Source organism: Vombatus ursinus, unplaced genomic scaffold, assembly GCF_900497805.2.
Source record: "Vombatus ursinus unplaced genomic scaffold, bare-nosed wombat genome assembly UNPS02009205.1, whole genome shotgun sequence".
Classification (NCBI taxonomy): Eukaryota; Metazoa; Chordata; class Mammalia; order Diprotodontia; family Vombatidae; genus Vombatus; species Vombatus ursinus.
Genome location: NW_020948983.1, coordinates 53577418 through 53593588, shown reverse-complemented (window position 1 = coordinate 53593588; position 16171 = coordinate 53577418). Strand labels below are relative to the sequence as shown.

General features: G+C 41.6%; 1 protein-coding gene across 2 annotated transcripts in view; it reads left to right on the top strand.

The window, feature by feature from the left end:
* The window catches only part of DAPK2 (death associated protein kinase 2), a 187077-nt gene that overhangs the window by 86084 nt on the left and 84822 nt on the right, over positions 1-16171 (top strand). For both annotated transcript variants that reach the window (XM_027851777.1, XM_027851778.1), the window contains exon 3: positions 14945-15166. In XM_027851777.1, the coding sequence (XP_027707578.1) occupies positions 14945-15166 (222 nt within the window). The remainder of the gene's footprint in view (positions 1-14944; positions 15167-16171) is intronic.

Genomic DNA, 16171 nt, shown 5'->3' with positions numbered 1-16171 from the left:
CAAAATAAATAAATTCTAAAACATTTAAATAAGCTAAACAAAGAAGCAAATAAATAAATAGAAGCTCTTAGCTCCATAGCTGGATAGCCTGGCTGTCGTAGACAAGCTTTGATCTTGTGTTGCCTGGAACCAGGTTTCCAGGCCGTCTGGATACTGTCCTTCAGCTGTTAACCTTCCTGTCCTTTCCAGTTCTCTTTTATATACTTTCTCTCCTTAGAAAGTAAGTTCCGCCCTGGACTCAGAAGGACCTGAGTTCAAATGTAGCCTCAGACACTTACTGGCTGTGTGACCCTGGGCAAGTCACTTAACCCCAATTGCCTGCCCAAAAAGAAAAAAAAAAAGAAAGAAAAAGAAAGTAAGCTCCTTGAGGCAAGACTACTGTCTTGCTTACTTGCATTTGTCCTCCTAACACTTAGCCCAAATAGTGTTTGACCCACGGTAAGCTCTTGGGCAGCTTGGTGGTGCAATGGATAGAGCACTGGGCCTGGAGTTAGGAAGACTCATCTTCCTGAGTTCACATCTGGCTTTAGACGGTTACAAGCTATGTGACCCTGGGCAAATCACTTAATCCTGTTTGCCTCAGTTTCCTTATTTGTAAAATGAGTTGGAGAAGGAAATGGCAAACCACTCAAGTATCTTTACCAAGAAAACCCCAAATGGCGTCATGAAGAATCAGACATGACTGAAACAACTGAACAGCAACAAGCCCTTGATAAATGCTCTTCTCCTTACAACTCTGGGCACAAATGACAAAAATGAACAGTCTGTCTTAGGGCAATTTACATTTTATTGGTAAGCAAGGTCTCATTATCTTCTTTAGGAAAACACGAGGCCACCTCTAGCCTACCAGGCAATTATACTTCAGCCTTTGCTCTATGGTCCCAGGCAGACAAGGAAGTTCCTTGTTGTTATTCAGTCATTTCAATCATGTCCAACTCTTCGTGACCCCAGTTGGGGTTTTCTTGGCAAATATACTAGAGTGGTGTGCCATTTCCTTCTCCAGCTCATTATACAGATGAGGAACTGAGGTGAACAGGGTTGAGTGACTTGCCCAGGATTGCACAGCTAGGAAGTGTTGGAAGCTGAATTTGAACTAAGGAAGTTCCTAATCTACTGTAATTTAGGCAGTGGGGGTAGTGGTGGAAAGTGAAACCTCGAATTAATTAATCACTGAAGACCAACAGACTGAAAGGCTGTGGAATCTTATCGTGATGGAGACCCTTTTGGGTGACTCTTAGAATCCTTTGTTTCCTTCAAAACTCAGCTCAGGCACCACCTTCTCCTTTTCTGATCTCCCCCAGCTGTTAATACCTTACCTTTCCAAATTATCTTTTATTTATTTTGCTTGTATTTGAATATACTCCCTCAACTCCACTCTCAGACCCTCTAGCTTACTGCAGACCTAGACTTGGGCCTTTCTCAGTCTCCCCCAATGAGTCCTACTCGTTTCTATTTTGAATTTGTTGTTCTATGTTGAATTTGTTCAGTCATATTTGACCCTATGTGAACCCATGTACAAGTCCATGGAGTTTTCTTGGCAAAGACACTGGAGTGGTTCGCCATTTCCTTCTCTAGTGTGTCTCCATTTTGCAGATGAGGAACTGAGGCAAACAAAGGTTGTGACTTGCCCAGGGTCACACAACTAATTAAGTGTCTGAGGCCAGATTTTAATTCAGGTCTTCCTGACTTCAGACCCACCACCCAATCCTCTGTCCCACCTTGATGCCCTATTTTGAATACATCTGGTATTTACTTATATTTGAACATACTGTTTTCTTCCAATAGAATGTAAGTCCCTTGAAACTTGACTCTAGCATGGTGATGTCATTTTGGTCCTCTTCGAGAACAAAGGGCAACAATCAACCAACTAACCAAGTCCCTTGAGGTTGAGAATTGTTTTATTTTTGTCTCTGTATCTCTATCCAGCGCAGTGCCTGGCACATAATGGGTGCTTAATAAATAAATGCTTGTTGCTTGACTTAGCAAATCAGGAAAATCAGGAATCTGAACATGCACAAGAAGATAGGACCTGGAAAAGTTGGAGGTGATTTTCTTCCTCTGTTACTTTGTCATCTAGACCTGAAACAGGGACAGCTTCTTGGCCCAGATGTGTGTTTCTATCCCATTTGGTTCTGTTAGTTACACCAGCGGTTGGGAGAAGGACCATGTAGCATTTGCATTTCATAGCTGGCTGGTCCCCAGGTTGTGAGCTTCTGAGATTTATGAGACTTGTCTGCTGTCACTGACGTGATGGTGGCGCACCTGAGATGTGCTAGATGGGGGTGAACTGAATTAGGAGAAAAGTTGCCAGACATTTTCAGGTGAAGAGAAGTGGCCTCATTGCAGACAGGGAAGACTTTTATTGGTGAAAGTGTTGGGTATCCAGAGTAGAATGTAAGCTTCCTAAGGGTAGAACTTGTTTCTTTTGTCTTTGCATTTTCAGAATCTATCACATTGCCTGTACATAGTAGGGGCTTAATAAGTTTGTTGACTTGAACTGAATTGGGGGGAAGGATGGGTTGAGCAAGGTAGAACAGAAGGGATTTGCTACTAAAAAAAGACCCAATACTCACATGCATATAATTGGCCTTTAAACATTCACAGGCTGTCAGTAGAGCTGATCAGATTGTAGCAAGACCTTTTCCCTTTTCTTCTCCCCAGGGCCATCAGTTTTGGCTACTGGTATTTTTGAAATATCTCCTGTCTTCCTTTTTTCCTTTAAAGCTGTTAGTCCTAACAAATTTATTTTTTTTAAAGAATGTTTTTATTTTTTTCTCAATTATATGTAAAAACAATTTTTAACTTTCATTTTTTATAATTGTTGAGTTCCAAATTCCTTCCCTCCCTCCCTGTTCTTGAGAAGGCAAACACATTGATATAGATAATACATTAGAAGTCATGAAAAACATTTCCATGTTATCCATGTTGCGAAAGAGAACACAGACCAAAAAAAGGAAAAAAGAAAAAAAAAAGAAAAAGAAATTTTAAAAAAATATGCTTTGATCTGCATTCAAACTCTGTCAGTTCTTTCTCTGGAGGCGCATAGCATTTTTCATCATGAGTCCTTCGGAATCATCTTGGATCATTGTATTGCTGAGAATAGCTAAGTCATGCGCAGTTGATCGTTGTTATAATATTGTTATTACTGTATACAATGATCTCCTGGCTCTGCTCATTTCACTTTGTAACAGTTCGTGTGAGTCTTTCCAGGTTTTTCTGAAACCATCCTGCTCATCATTTCTTTTAAAAATTTTGTTGATATAATTTGTTACATTGACTAATGTACTCTAGTACCCCTCTGCTTTCATGAGAGCCACTCCATATAACAAAGATTATTTTTTTTAAGGAAAAAAAAGAATGAAGAGGGGGAAAAAAACCTCTTAACAAAACTGATAAGCAACAGATTTTGGGATTTTGTTTTCTTATTCAATTTGTAACTCCTTTGTTTTATTGGATTATTTAGTCTATTCACATGTAAAGTTATAAGAGTTAGGTTTATATGTTTATCCTTGTCTCTAATATGACTTTCTTTTTCTGACTTGGGATTTTTAAAAAATTCATCCTGTTTAAAGGTATTATTGTTTCTTAAGGTACTTTTGCTTAAGTTATTTTAAGGAAACCCTATTTCCATAGGTTCTCTTCTCTTCACCCTTAAATTCTTCCCTCCATTCTCCAATTGATAATTGGTTGAAGGATATAAACAGGTAGTTTTCAGAAGAAATCAAAGCTATTGATAGATGAAAAAAATGCTCTAAATCGCTACTGGTTAGAGAAATGCAAATTAAGAAAATTCTGAGGTACCACCTCACACTTATCAGATTAGATAATATGACATAGAAGGAAAATGACAAATGCTGGAGAGAATGTGGAAATGTAGGGGCACTAATAGCATTGTTGGTGGAGTTTTGAACTGGTCCAGCCATTCTGGAGAACAATTTAGAACTCTGCCCAAAGGGCATACTCTTTGTGCATATTTTTTGACCCAGCAACATCACTGCTAGGTCTGTATCCCAAAGAGATCAAAGAAAAAGGAAGAGGACCCAAATATTTACAAAAATATTTATAGCCTGCTCATCATTTCTTATAGCACAATAGTATTCCATTGCAATCATAAACCACAACTTGATGGGCATCCCTTCAATTTTCAATTCTTTGCCACCACAAAAAGAACTACAATAAATATTTTTGTACCTATTGTCCTAACAAATTTCATCTGTATAGAACATACTATTAGGGGGGAGGCAAGGAGGTATGGGGAGGCATGCCCCTTTATTGCCGTGGAGAGATACAGTTGCTAAGAGTATACAAAAGCCAGTTGATTTCCAGCTCCATTAGAATCCTGGCACAAAGGATCCATCTGTGACCTGAAAAGAATACAGTCTAGACAAAGATGTAATTTGGGTGTTTTTAAGACCATACGGTAAATGGTAGGACTTTGTGGTCTCTTTATGTAAACTGGTTTTTGTGTTCTTGTTTTTGGAGATGTTGTGAGAATTCTTGGTCAGGTAGGGAGTGAATTAAATGACTTGAGAAAACAGGTTTTATGTGGTATTTTCAGTGGCTAACTTCCATTTCTGCCTTTATTATTGCAACTTGTAGACAAATTTTGTCTGAAATGCCCTAGCATCAATATCAAGCAGTGATTTAACATGATGATGCTACATGGTTCTGGAAGCTTCTAAGACAAGAATTCTTACTCTAGGGTTTATGAACTTTAAAAAATTATTTTGATGACTAGATTTAAGTATAATTGATTTATTTTATATTCCTATGTATTTAATTTTATGCATTTACGACTATCATTCTTAGAAGGGGCTCCATAGGCTTCTCCAGACTGCCAGAGGAGTCCATGGTACAATAAAGGTTAAGGACTCCCTACTCTAAGAAATGGTATGTCATAGGTTACACTTAAAATTCCTCAAAGCATGTGTATATTCAGGTAGTACTTTTGTAATGGCCATTAGAAAAGAACTTATGTAAAATAATGAAGAAAGAAGCAGTAAAACAGCTTATACATTGACTACAGCTTTATAACAGGGAAACCTTATACACTAGAGATAAATGGACAAAAAAGATGAAAAGGGGACATGGAGTGTGAAGGACTTGGATTCAGATCGTGCCCCCGACATCAACTACACATTATCTCCAACGGCCTCAATTTCCACATCTATAAAATGAGACCATCTCTGACTTGCCTTCTGGCTATGTGTCTATGATCTATGATTCCTCGTAGTTGGTGATGGAACTCCTTTAATAAACATACGTGCTTGTTCACAACTCTCTCTGGTTCCTATATCTGGGGTGGTGGCAGCAAGGTAGAAGGGGATGAGGGTGAATCTCTTTGTTCAGTCATTTTTAGTCATGTCCAACTCTTCTCGACCCAATTTTATTAGTATGGATACTAGAGTGGTTTGCCATTTCATAGATGAGGAAACTGAGGCAAACAGGGTTAAATGACTTGCCCAGAGTTACGCAGCCAAGTAAGTGTCTGAGACCAGATTTGAACTTGGGAAGGTCTTCCTGACTCCAGGCCCACTGCTCTATCCATTGTGCCACCTAGCTGCCCTGGTGAATCTCTAGTGAGAATGCTTGCCTAGAATGTTTTGAGGGTACCACTTGTCTTGGAGGTGTCTTCACCCATTAGCGCCCATCCTATAATCTGGAAGGGAGGGACAGTCCTAAGGCCAGGACATAGTTTCACCTCTAGGATCTGAGCAGGGCAGCCAATGTCATGGATTGAACAACCACAGTGGAACCATGACTCCTTACCATCTTTCTGCCCAGGCACAAACATGTGCTCATTTTGTGACTTGCCATCCCTTAGAGTTATCCAAAGGGACCTTACTGCCATGCAGGGTAAATCTCCATGGGATTGGAGAAACTCCCTGTGGTATTGACTAATATATCCTAATAATAACTTAGATTTATGCATACTTTAGACTTTGCAGAAACCTTTCCCATGTCTCATTTTATCCTCAACACCCTTGTGTGATGTGGTATGGTGTTATTTTGATTTTTTTTTTTTTTGGCATTTAAGAAAACTGAAAGCCAGAGAGTTCCAATGAAATACCTAACACAAGTATCAGAATGGAGGCTAGAACTTCAGCATAACAAAAGTAGTACTGGATTTGGAGTCAGAGGTCCCGAGTTCAGATTCTGGTGCTGGTACTTACTACTTGAGTGACTTTGTCCAACTCACTTAACATATATGAATTTTAGTTCCTTCATCAATAAATTGAGAAGATGGAACTAAATGACCTCTAAAATTCCTTCCAGTTCTGAATTCTGTAATTCCTGATCTTACAGCCAATCCTTTCCTCTATCAGTAAAGTACTCCATGGAGCAAGTCCTGACTTAGTGATGAAAAAAAATGAACTTTGGAGGGCATGGCTGAGATGAGTAAAATGGGAGGGTACCCTGCTTGGAAATCATTCCCCAAACCAGGATTTATCTTCTGGTGCCTGCAGAGATTTGGCATCAAGTGCCTGGCATAGTGGTGACAATTTTTCCTACTCTTGTTGAGTTAGTGAATCAGACAGAAGCCTCTGCTTAATAAGGGGTGTGTATTAATGACATAATTCTAAGAGAATGTGTTGTTATAAGCTATGGTTCAGTATGTAATTTCAGTGTTTGGGGGGATTAACTGTAACACTAACTATTTTCCCCTATGAGGCTTCTTAAATGCACTATTGGGCAAAGAGTTCCCAACATTGGAAATGTCACCTCACCCGGCCTCACCTTTGTACAGTTTATACTTTGCAAAACATGCTCACCTATCCTCTATTCATCTTTACAACATGCCCTACCAGAAAGGCTGATCTATAGGCATTATAGATGAAAAAAAAGAGGCACAGAGAAGGAGATTGCAGAAGTCACTCGGCTAGTTTGTGGCAGAGCTAAGAATCAGATTGTGGGTCAACTGATTCCAGGGTCAGAGCTCTTTCTGCATGACTATGCAGCCTTGGAAAATGGTGGATATGAGTAATATGTTACAGGCTCATTGATGCTCCCTGAAGGCCATTGATAGAGGGATCTATGTTTGAAGTTTCTGCAGGTTATAGTGGAAAGAGCTCCTGACTTTGGAGAGACTTGGATTTGAATCCCGAGTCTCATACTTCTTAGCTATGTGAACACTGCCAAATCAAAGGACATCTTTGAGCATGACTTTCCTTTTCTGTAAAATGGGGATCAGTCAGTCAATAAGCTTTCGTTAAGTGGCTACTATGTCAGTCAGTTACTAAGCCTTTAAGTACCCACTTCCTGCCTGGCACCAAGCTGGGCAGTTCAGATAATGGAGACAAAGCCAGAATGGTCTTGGGCTTTAGAAGTTCACATTCTGTTAGGGAGATAATATGTAAATATATAAGATAAATATAAGGCTATGGGAATGGGGTGGGGGGGAGGCACCAATGTCTGGAGAGATCAGAAAAGGCTTCATGTGGAAGGTGGTGTCTCAGTTGAGCTTTGAAGGGGGCTTTGGAGGCAGCGAGGTGGCTCACTGGATAAAGCGTTGGGCCTGGAGTCAGGAAGACATGAGTTCAAATCCAGTCCCAGACACTTTGTGGCTGTGTAACCCTGGGCAAGTCACTTAAGCTCTATTTGCTTTAATCCTCTGGAGAAGGAAATGGCCAACAACTCCAGCATCCTTGCCAAGAAAACCCCATGAACAGTGTGGTCCACGGGGTCACGAAGAGTTGGACAAGAGTGATCAACATGTGTCCTAAGGGCTGATAATACATAATAGCTCTCAGGATTAGAAAGATCAAGTGAAACCAGGAATGAGAATGTTTTAACAGAATCGTATCTACATGAGATACCACTCCTATCACTATTATGAAAGGCATCTGCCTGAAATTATTTTATTTTATTTTATTTGTTGAGGCAATCAGGGGTATAAGTGACTTGCCCAGGGTCACACAGCTAGAAAGTGTCAAGTGTCTGAGGTCACATTTGAACTCAGGTCCTTCTGACTTGAGGGCCGGTGCTCTATCCACTGTGCCACCTAGCCGCCCCTGCATGGATTTACTAACTTTTAAAATCAGTGTTGATGAAGACAGAACCAACTCTGTTCTAAAGTGAGGCCCTCTAGCATTACTTACCTGGAAGCCAGAATAAGCGGGGATGACATTTTCGTGGAGATACTTTACCAAGGGAAGCTGACGCTACCCCGATCATTTAATTGCCTCTCTCAGCTATTAGACTCTGATTGCAATCTGGGAAGCTAATAATCTGGTATTTTTCTCTAGGAATGTTCCGGCTTCCAATTGTTTTCTCTTTTCTCTCTTAAATGAGAATCTCATTCAATCTGGCATTCCTGAGAAGAAGCAATTAAAAACAGTCATAGGATTAGTTGAATTTTTCAGAACAAACTGGGCCTGGCTCAGAAGGGTACTCTTGGAGAGGAGAGGGAAGAGCTTGGCAAAGACCCATCCCACTCTCTGATAATCTCTGAGCTCATAGATCCGGAGTTGGAAGGGACCTCCAAGGCAAACTCCTCCTACTGGTTTATTTTGCAGTTGAGGAAACCGGCTCAGAGAGGCTGAGTAACTTGCCCGAGGCCACACAGGGAGTAAGTAGCAGAGATAGGATTACTATTCAGATTCCTCTTCCTCCAAATCCAAGCTATTTGTTTGCACTCGTCTATGCTTATTTGTATTAAGTTCTTTTTTGGTGCCTTATCTACCTTCCTAGATTGTTAGCTTCTTCTGGGAAGTCACCGGGTCTTATTTATCTTGGTACCTCATCATAATAATAATAGCTAACATTTAAATGACACTTTTAGGATTACAAAATGCTTTATATACACTATCTCATTGGAATAATAATCCCCATTTCACCTATGAGGAAACTGAGGCTGGAAGTGGTTAATGGACTTTCCAAGGGTCACACTTTAGTTAGCAAGTGTCTGGAGGCAGGATTTGAACTCAAGTCTTCCTGATTCCCAAGTCAAGTGCTCTTTCCACTATCCCACACTGCTTCCTTTGATGCTAGTGCATTGTGCTTAGTAGGTACTTGATGCTAGTGCATTGTACTTAGTAGGTACTATTTGTTGACCTAATAGTTTTCCCAGGGGTAAGAGACCTGATAAAGCTTTCCAAATGGGCTTGGATGGATGGTTTCTGTAGTTATTTCTCCCCTTTGTTCAGTTGTATTCGACTCTTCATACTGGAATGGTTTGCCTTTCTTTCTCCAGCTCATTTTATAGATGAGGAAACTGAGACAGAAAGGATTAAGTGACTTGTCCAGGGTCACCCAGATATAGTAAGTGTCTAAGGCTGGATTTGAACCCAGGAAGATGGAGTCTTCCTGCCTCCAGGTTCGGTGTCCTATCCACTGTACCACCTTGCTGACCCATTTCTCCCATAGGCTATTCTATCACCTTCTAGCTACGGGGTCTTTAGCAAGTTTCAGGGACAGCTTTGGGCCATGGCAGATTCTTTTGATGACCTCCACTTACCTTAAGGAGCCCTTTTCTCAGTTTGTTTCTTTACCCAACCTCTGTATTGAAAAGCCCCAAAGTTTCTGATGCTAAGGACTCCTTGCTGGCTGTGGAAAACACCAGCTTCCCTATCTATCCGGATTTGGGATCCTGCAGGCCCCCCAGCTGTGGCCTCTGCAGCTTTCAGCGTTCAGCTGGCATTGATGAAGCACATACTACATGCCAATCACTGTGCTAAGCACTGGGGATGCATAGAATGGGAGAAAAACTGTGTCCTCAAGGAGCTCACAGTGAAATGGAGGCTATGGCTTGCAAATAGCTATGTTGTTGTTCAGTTGTGTCTTTGTGACCCTATTTGGAGTTTTCTTGGCAAAGATATTGGACTGGTTTGCCATTTCCTTCTCCAACTCATTTTACAGATGAGGTAACTGAGGCAAGGAGGGTGAAGCGATTTGCCGAGGGTCACACAGCTAGTAAATGTCTGAGGCTGGATTTGAACTTAGGTCTTCTTGACTCCAGATCCAACACTCTTTTCACTGTGCCACCTAGACACCCAGAAAGAACGATGTACAAGCAAGATTTATGCAGGATAAATTTGAGATAATCTCAGAAGAAATGCACTAAGATTAAAGAGTACTGGGAAAGGCTAATTTATAGAAAGTGTAACTTTCACTGAGACTTAAAAGAAGCCCTGCATTGTTGGAAAATAAAGATAAACCTAAGGCAGGGTGCCTGTCCTCAGGGTGCTTACAGTCTATCTGGGAAGAAATGTAAGGAAACAGAACAATAAAAGGCTAAACTGGGGGACTGGAAGGAATTCCTCATAAGTGTCATCTGGTAGAGTTGGAAAAGTGATGGATTTAGAGTCAGAAGGCCAGGATTCAAATTCTGACACCTCTCTGAACCTCAGTTTTCTCATCTGTATAATGGGAATAGTAATACGTTTACTACTAGGATTTGTTATGAGGAAAAAACTCTTGGTAAACCTGAAAGTGGACAGCACAGGAGATAGAGCACTGGGCTTGGAATCAGGAAAACTCATCTTCATGAGTTCAAGTCTGGTCTCAGACACATCCTAGCTGTGTGACCTTGGGCAAGTCGCTTAACCCTGTTTGCCTCAGTTTCCTCATCTGTAAAAAATGAACTAGAGAAGGAAATGGCAAACTGCTCCAGTATCTTGCAGAGAAAATCTCCAAAATGGGGTCACAAAGAGTTGGACATGACTGAAACAACTGAACAACGGCAATAACAACCTTAAAAGCCCTATATAAATATGAGGTGTGAAACCTGATCTGGGCTTTTAAAGGAAGTAGAATTTGGAATGATTTCCAAGTTCTCGTTTAGGGCATCAGTCTCAGTAGGAACGAGCCTGAGCATGGATTATTGCAGGAGACAGCGAGGATGAACCTGACCTGCTTGGAGCCCTGTAGCCTTCGGTGACCACCTATTCTAAATGAGACCCAGGAGTGAGAAGGAGGAGTTCCAGGCCGGGGCTCTTGCCAGGGATGGGTCTCTAAGTGAGATGCCTCTCCCATCAGAAGGAGAATGCTAAATGAGTCTCAGGTCTGTCTGGTATTCTATTAGTCATCCACTCTTAAAATACTTCCCTCTCAGTGTGATAGGAAGATGCCAGCACTCAGCCTGACCAACATTAACCTCTCACATTTAACTGCTGCTCTACAACAACAAAATCTGCCAGCAAGTGCAAACTACATTCACTCTCCTCTAGAAGCTTAAAGGGGAATTTTAAAAAGTCCGGCGTCAGAGGGACGTCACTGCTCCCCTTTAACACAGACAAGGGGAAAATGGATCAAGGTGACCTGAACTCTCTGTGGGTGGAGATCCTGTTCTCAGAAAACTCTCTCCCCACCGCATCTCTCCGGCTTGCCTCCCTGACTTGGGTTCAAATTTGCTCGTCTGTGGAATAGTGATGGAGAAGACAGAGCATAGGACTAATAGGAGGGGAATTGGGCCTTGCCCCAAATTAGCTTGGACCAGGTGCCTTACTAAGCCTCACTTTCCCCATTGTCAACCCTACCTGCCTCACAGGATTATTGTGAGGCTCAAAGAAGAGATCTGTGAAAAGTGTAAAGCACTATTTAAATGTGACATGCTTACTGTTTTTTAGTAAATTAGGAGAGAGAGAGAGGAGCAAGGCTATCCTGATTTTTGGCAAGATCAGTGAGATTTTGGCAGCACACCCAATTGGAAGGGATGTTTGGGACATGATGAATGAGGTTTGGTTTGACCAGAAGGGCCTGACAGGAAGCATTTTTAAGTAATTCAATTTAATTCAGTTCACCTGACATTTATTAAACTCCATCCTTGGGTAGAAGCCTGTGCTAGTCACCAGGAGAGATACAGAGATAAGTGATGCCAAGTGGAAGTCTTTGAGGGGATGCTGGGATTCAGGCATCTGGAGATGACAAGATGAAGCAGTGGGATGTTCATCTCAGGGCTAAATGGGTCTGCTTGGCTTGGGTCTGAGTCAGATCCCAAAGTGGATGGTTTAAAGCCAGCATTGGGCCTGACTGAGAATAGTGGTAGGGTTGATGTAGGGTTTAAATATGTTTCTTTCAATGAAGTCTCTCTAAACCCCTGCTCCCCTCAGGGATCTCTCCCCTTCTCTGAATATCCATAATCCTTACTCATGGGGCTTCCACTTCCTACTATGTCATGACATCACCACTATTATTATCTTGTATTGTTCCCTGTCTTTTCATGTATTTATACTGTGTCTTTCCAATTTTATATTTATGCCTCTGTCCTTTAATAATAATAATGTTGTTTAGTTGGGTTCGACTCTTCATGACTCCGTGGACCATAGCATGCCAATACCGTCTATGAGGTTTTCTTGGGAAAGATACTGGAGTGGTTTGTCATTTCCTTCTCCAGTACATTCAGACACACCTAACTGAAGTTAAGTGACTTACCCAGGGTCACACAGCTAGTAAGTATCTGAGACTGGATTTGGAACTTGAGTCTTTCTGACTCCAGTCCCAGCATTCTATCAACTAAGTCACCTAGTTGCCTACAATAGTAATAATAGCTAACATTAATATAGCACTTTGCAAATCTTAAAGTGCTACATTAATAATAAAATTTATTGTTGTTCAGTTGTGTTTGACTCTTCATGCCCCAGTTGGAGTTTTTTTGGCAAAGACACTGGAGTGGTTTGCCCTTTCCTTCTCTAGCTCATTTTACAGATGAGGAAACTGAGGCAAACAGGGTTAAGTGATTTGCCCAGGGCCATACAGCTAGTGTCTAAGGCCAGACAGGAACTCAGAAAGAGGAGTCTTCCTGACTCCAGATCCAGCACTCTATACACTGTACCACTTAGCTGCTTGTAATATAATAATAATAATAATAACAGCATTAATATGGCACTGGAAGGTTTGCAAAATGATCTACTTGGAAAGAAGGAAACAAGCATTTATCAAGCACCTACCATTTGCCAGGCATTCTACTAAGCACTTTTACAAATATTATCTCATTTGGTCCTCACAGCAACCCTGGGGGGTGGGTACTATTATTATCTCCATTTTACAGTTGAGAAAACTGAGGCAAACTGAGGTTAGGTGACTTGCTCAGGGTCCCAAAGAGAAATTATCTGAGGTTAGATCTGAATTCAGATCTTCCTGACTCCAGGCCTAATACTTTATCTGCTATGCTACCTAATTGCCTCTTTATATAATGATAATAATAAGAAGAATGATAATAATAGTGCCTGCCGTGTGCTAGGCATTGAGCTAAGCCCTTTACAAATATTGTATCATTTGAATCTCATCAGAATCCTGGGAGGTAGGTGTTTGTTATGATCGCCATTTTACAGATAAGGAAACTGAGACTTGTAGCGGTCAATGACTTGCCCAGGGAGGCACAGTTAATGAGTGTCTGGCAAGATTTAAACTCAGGTTTTCCTGACTCCAAGGGCAGAGTCTATATTTGATTCTATGCTTAGCACTTTGATGAGCTCAGGAAAGGAGGTCAATAAATATTTGTTGATTGATTTTAGTTCCTGTGATGCTTCCTGACTCTGGGGTGTTCTTATGGTTTCCTCTGGATTTAAGCTCTCAATCCGGAGCAAGTTTCTGAAGGGAAAGTCAATTTTCCACCTCTCCTTCTAGAAGGACAACAGAATGACCTTAAATGAATGTGTACAAAAGGCATGGGAGACTGGTTTATAGGACCATAGGACCATAGGATTTAGGGTGCTTAGAGATTATCTCACCTAACCTGCTTATTTAACAGATGAAGAACCTTAGAGAGAGAGAGAGACAGAGACAGGGAGAGAGAGAGAGAGACAGACAGAGAAACAGATGGACAGATAGAGAGAGAGGCAGAGAGAGAGAGAGACAGGCAGACAGAAGAAAGAGACAGACACAGTGAATAAGGAGATTTTACTGGAGTAACTTAAATACTAAGGTACAAAGTCAGAATGTGAACCCTCATCTTCTGACTTCAAATGTAGTGCCCTCTGCACCAGCATGTTTTGGTTGTTCTTCATTAAATTTTCTAAGCCTGATTTCATCACCTATCTAATTCTCTCTAGCTCCAAGGGCTCTGTGGGCACTGGTGGGAGTATGGGGAAAGAACAGAGTAGAGCAGTCTGTGACAGGGCTAGCATATACCCAGCGGCAAAAGCCCCTTGGTACTTTGCAGTGAGTGGCAGGTCCAAAAGCTACTTTTTCTACCTCTCTGCTTCCTTGTAAAATGATAATGGGAAAGTCTTCCCAGATGCCTCTCTTCTCCTGGTGTAGCCATATGCTAGAGAGCAGAAGGAAAGGCATTTTTGAGATTAGCCAGCCCACCTGTGAAGCCCAGGGCTCCCAGCATGAGTAATTTTCTTTCCTATCACTGACTACAGATGTCTACTCAGTGTAGAAGAATATTTTACCATGATCCTCTTCTCCTTTTCATCATGTATCATCATCATGTTAAGATGTCCCACCAAAGTCCCACAACTCATGACCTAGTCTGAAACAGCTCTCTACCTTCAAAAATCACTTTGGCTTTTTTGGCCTATTTCCGCATCTATCAAACAAAGGGCGTTGTACTAAATGACTTTTTTTTGGCCCCTTTCAACTCTTAATCTGTTATTCTATTACAATAATTACTAGGTTTGCCAGCTTCTCCCTTTGTTCTGGTCTTGAGGTAGCTTGGTTTAGGAATGCAAAGTCCAGGAACCTAGCCCTGGCTCAGCAATTAACCAACTCATTATGCGTCCTTACCTTCTCTGGGCCTCAGTTTTCTTATTTTTTACTGAGAGTAAATAGGATAGATGTCCTTCCCTATCTCATAGGGTGCCTAATTGAAATTCTGACATAAAAGCATATTAATGGTAATAAAGGTGTTGTGTGCATCTCAGCTGGAATTACAACTTCTCATTACTCAAATGACTTAGAAAATCTGATTCTGCACATGTTCATTGCTGTTGGTTATTTTTATTGTTATTATTGTTGTGATTGTACATCACTGTTGTGTTGTGGATTTGTCTTTCTGCAGTGGCCAGTTTGCCATAGTGAAGAAATGCCGGGAGAAGAGCACCGGGGCCGAGTATGCTGCCAAGTTCATCAAGAAACGGCAGAGCCGGGCAAGCCGTCGAGGGGTACAGCGGGAGGAGATTGAGAGGGAGGTGCACATTCTGCAGCAGATCCTGCACCCTAATGTCATCAAACTTCATGATGTCTATGAGAACCGAACAGATGTGGTCCTCATCCTGGAGCTGTGAGTGCAAGCTTCTCCTTTTCTATACGTGCAGACTACCTGGGGAAACCAAGGACAGGAAAAACTTGGTGGGGTAAGGGGGAGAAATGGAAAGAGAAGGGCAGAGGGCAGGCAGGCATCAATCCATCAACAAGCCTTTAATTAGTGTCTACTAGGTGTCAGACACTGTTCTAGGCCTGAGGATATAAAAACAAAAGGGAGACAGTCTGCCCTCAAGGAGCTTCCATTCTACCGGTGGAATACAAGTTCACGGATAGATAAGTACGTTATCTATGACTTCTCACTGGCCGTCACCCCATATAGCTAATCAGTGGCCAAATCTCGCCTTCCTACCTTTAAGACATTTCTTGCATCTGACTCTTCTCCACTCACACAGCTTATACCCTAGTTCAGGTTTCCATTCCCTCTCACCTATATTATTGTAACAGACTGCTAATTTCCTTCCAGTCTCCTTCCACTCTGGTGCCTTCTGTACCCCTGCTGTCACAGTGATCCCTTAAGCACAGATCTGATCAAATCAGCCCGTTTATTCAATCCCAGGGGTCTCTTATTGTCACTGGGATAAAATGGCAATACCTCTGTTTGGCTTTTAAAGCTCTTCATCACCTTGCCTGAATCTAACTTTCCAGCTGCATTGGACACTGCTCTCTCTTCTGTACTCTGCAGTCCTGTCAAGCTGATCTTTAAGTAGCTAGGTTGGTGTGCACTGAGTGGAGCACTGGGCCTTGAGTAAGGAAGAGCTGAGTTCAAATCCTGCCTCAGATACTTATCAGCTGTGTGAGCCTGGGCAAGTCACTTTACCACTGCCTGCCTCAGTTTCCTCAGCTGTACAATAATGATAATAATAGCACCTACCTCCCAGGGTTGTTGTAAGGACCAAATGGGATAATAATTGTGAAGTGCTTAGCATAGTACCTGGTACATAGTAAATACTATATAAATGTTAGCTATTATTATTATTAATTATCTTCTCTCTATAACTTACACATGACACTCCATTTCTCA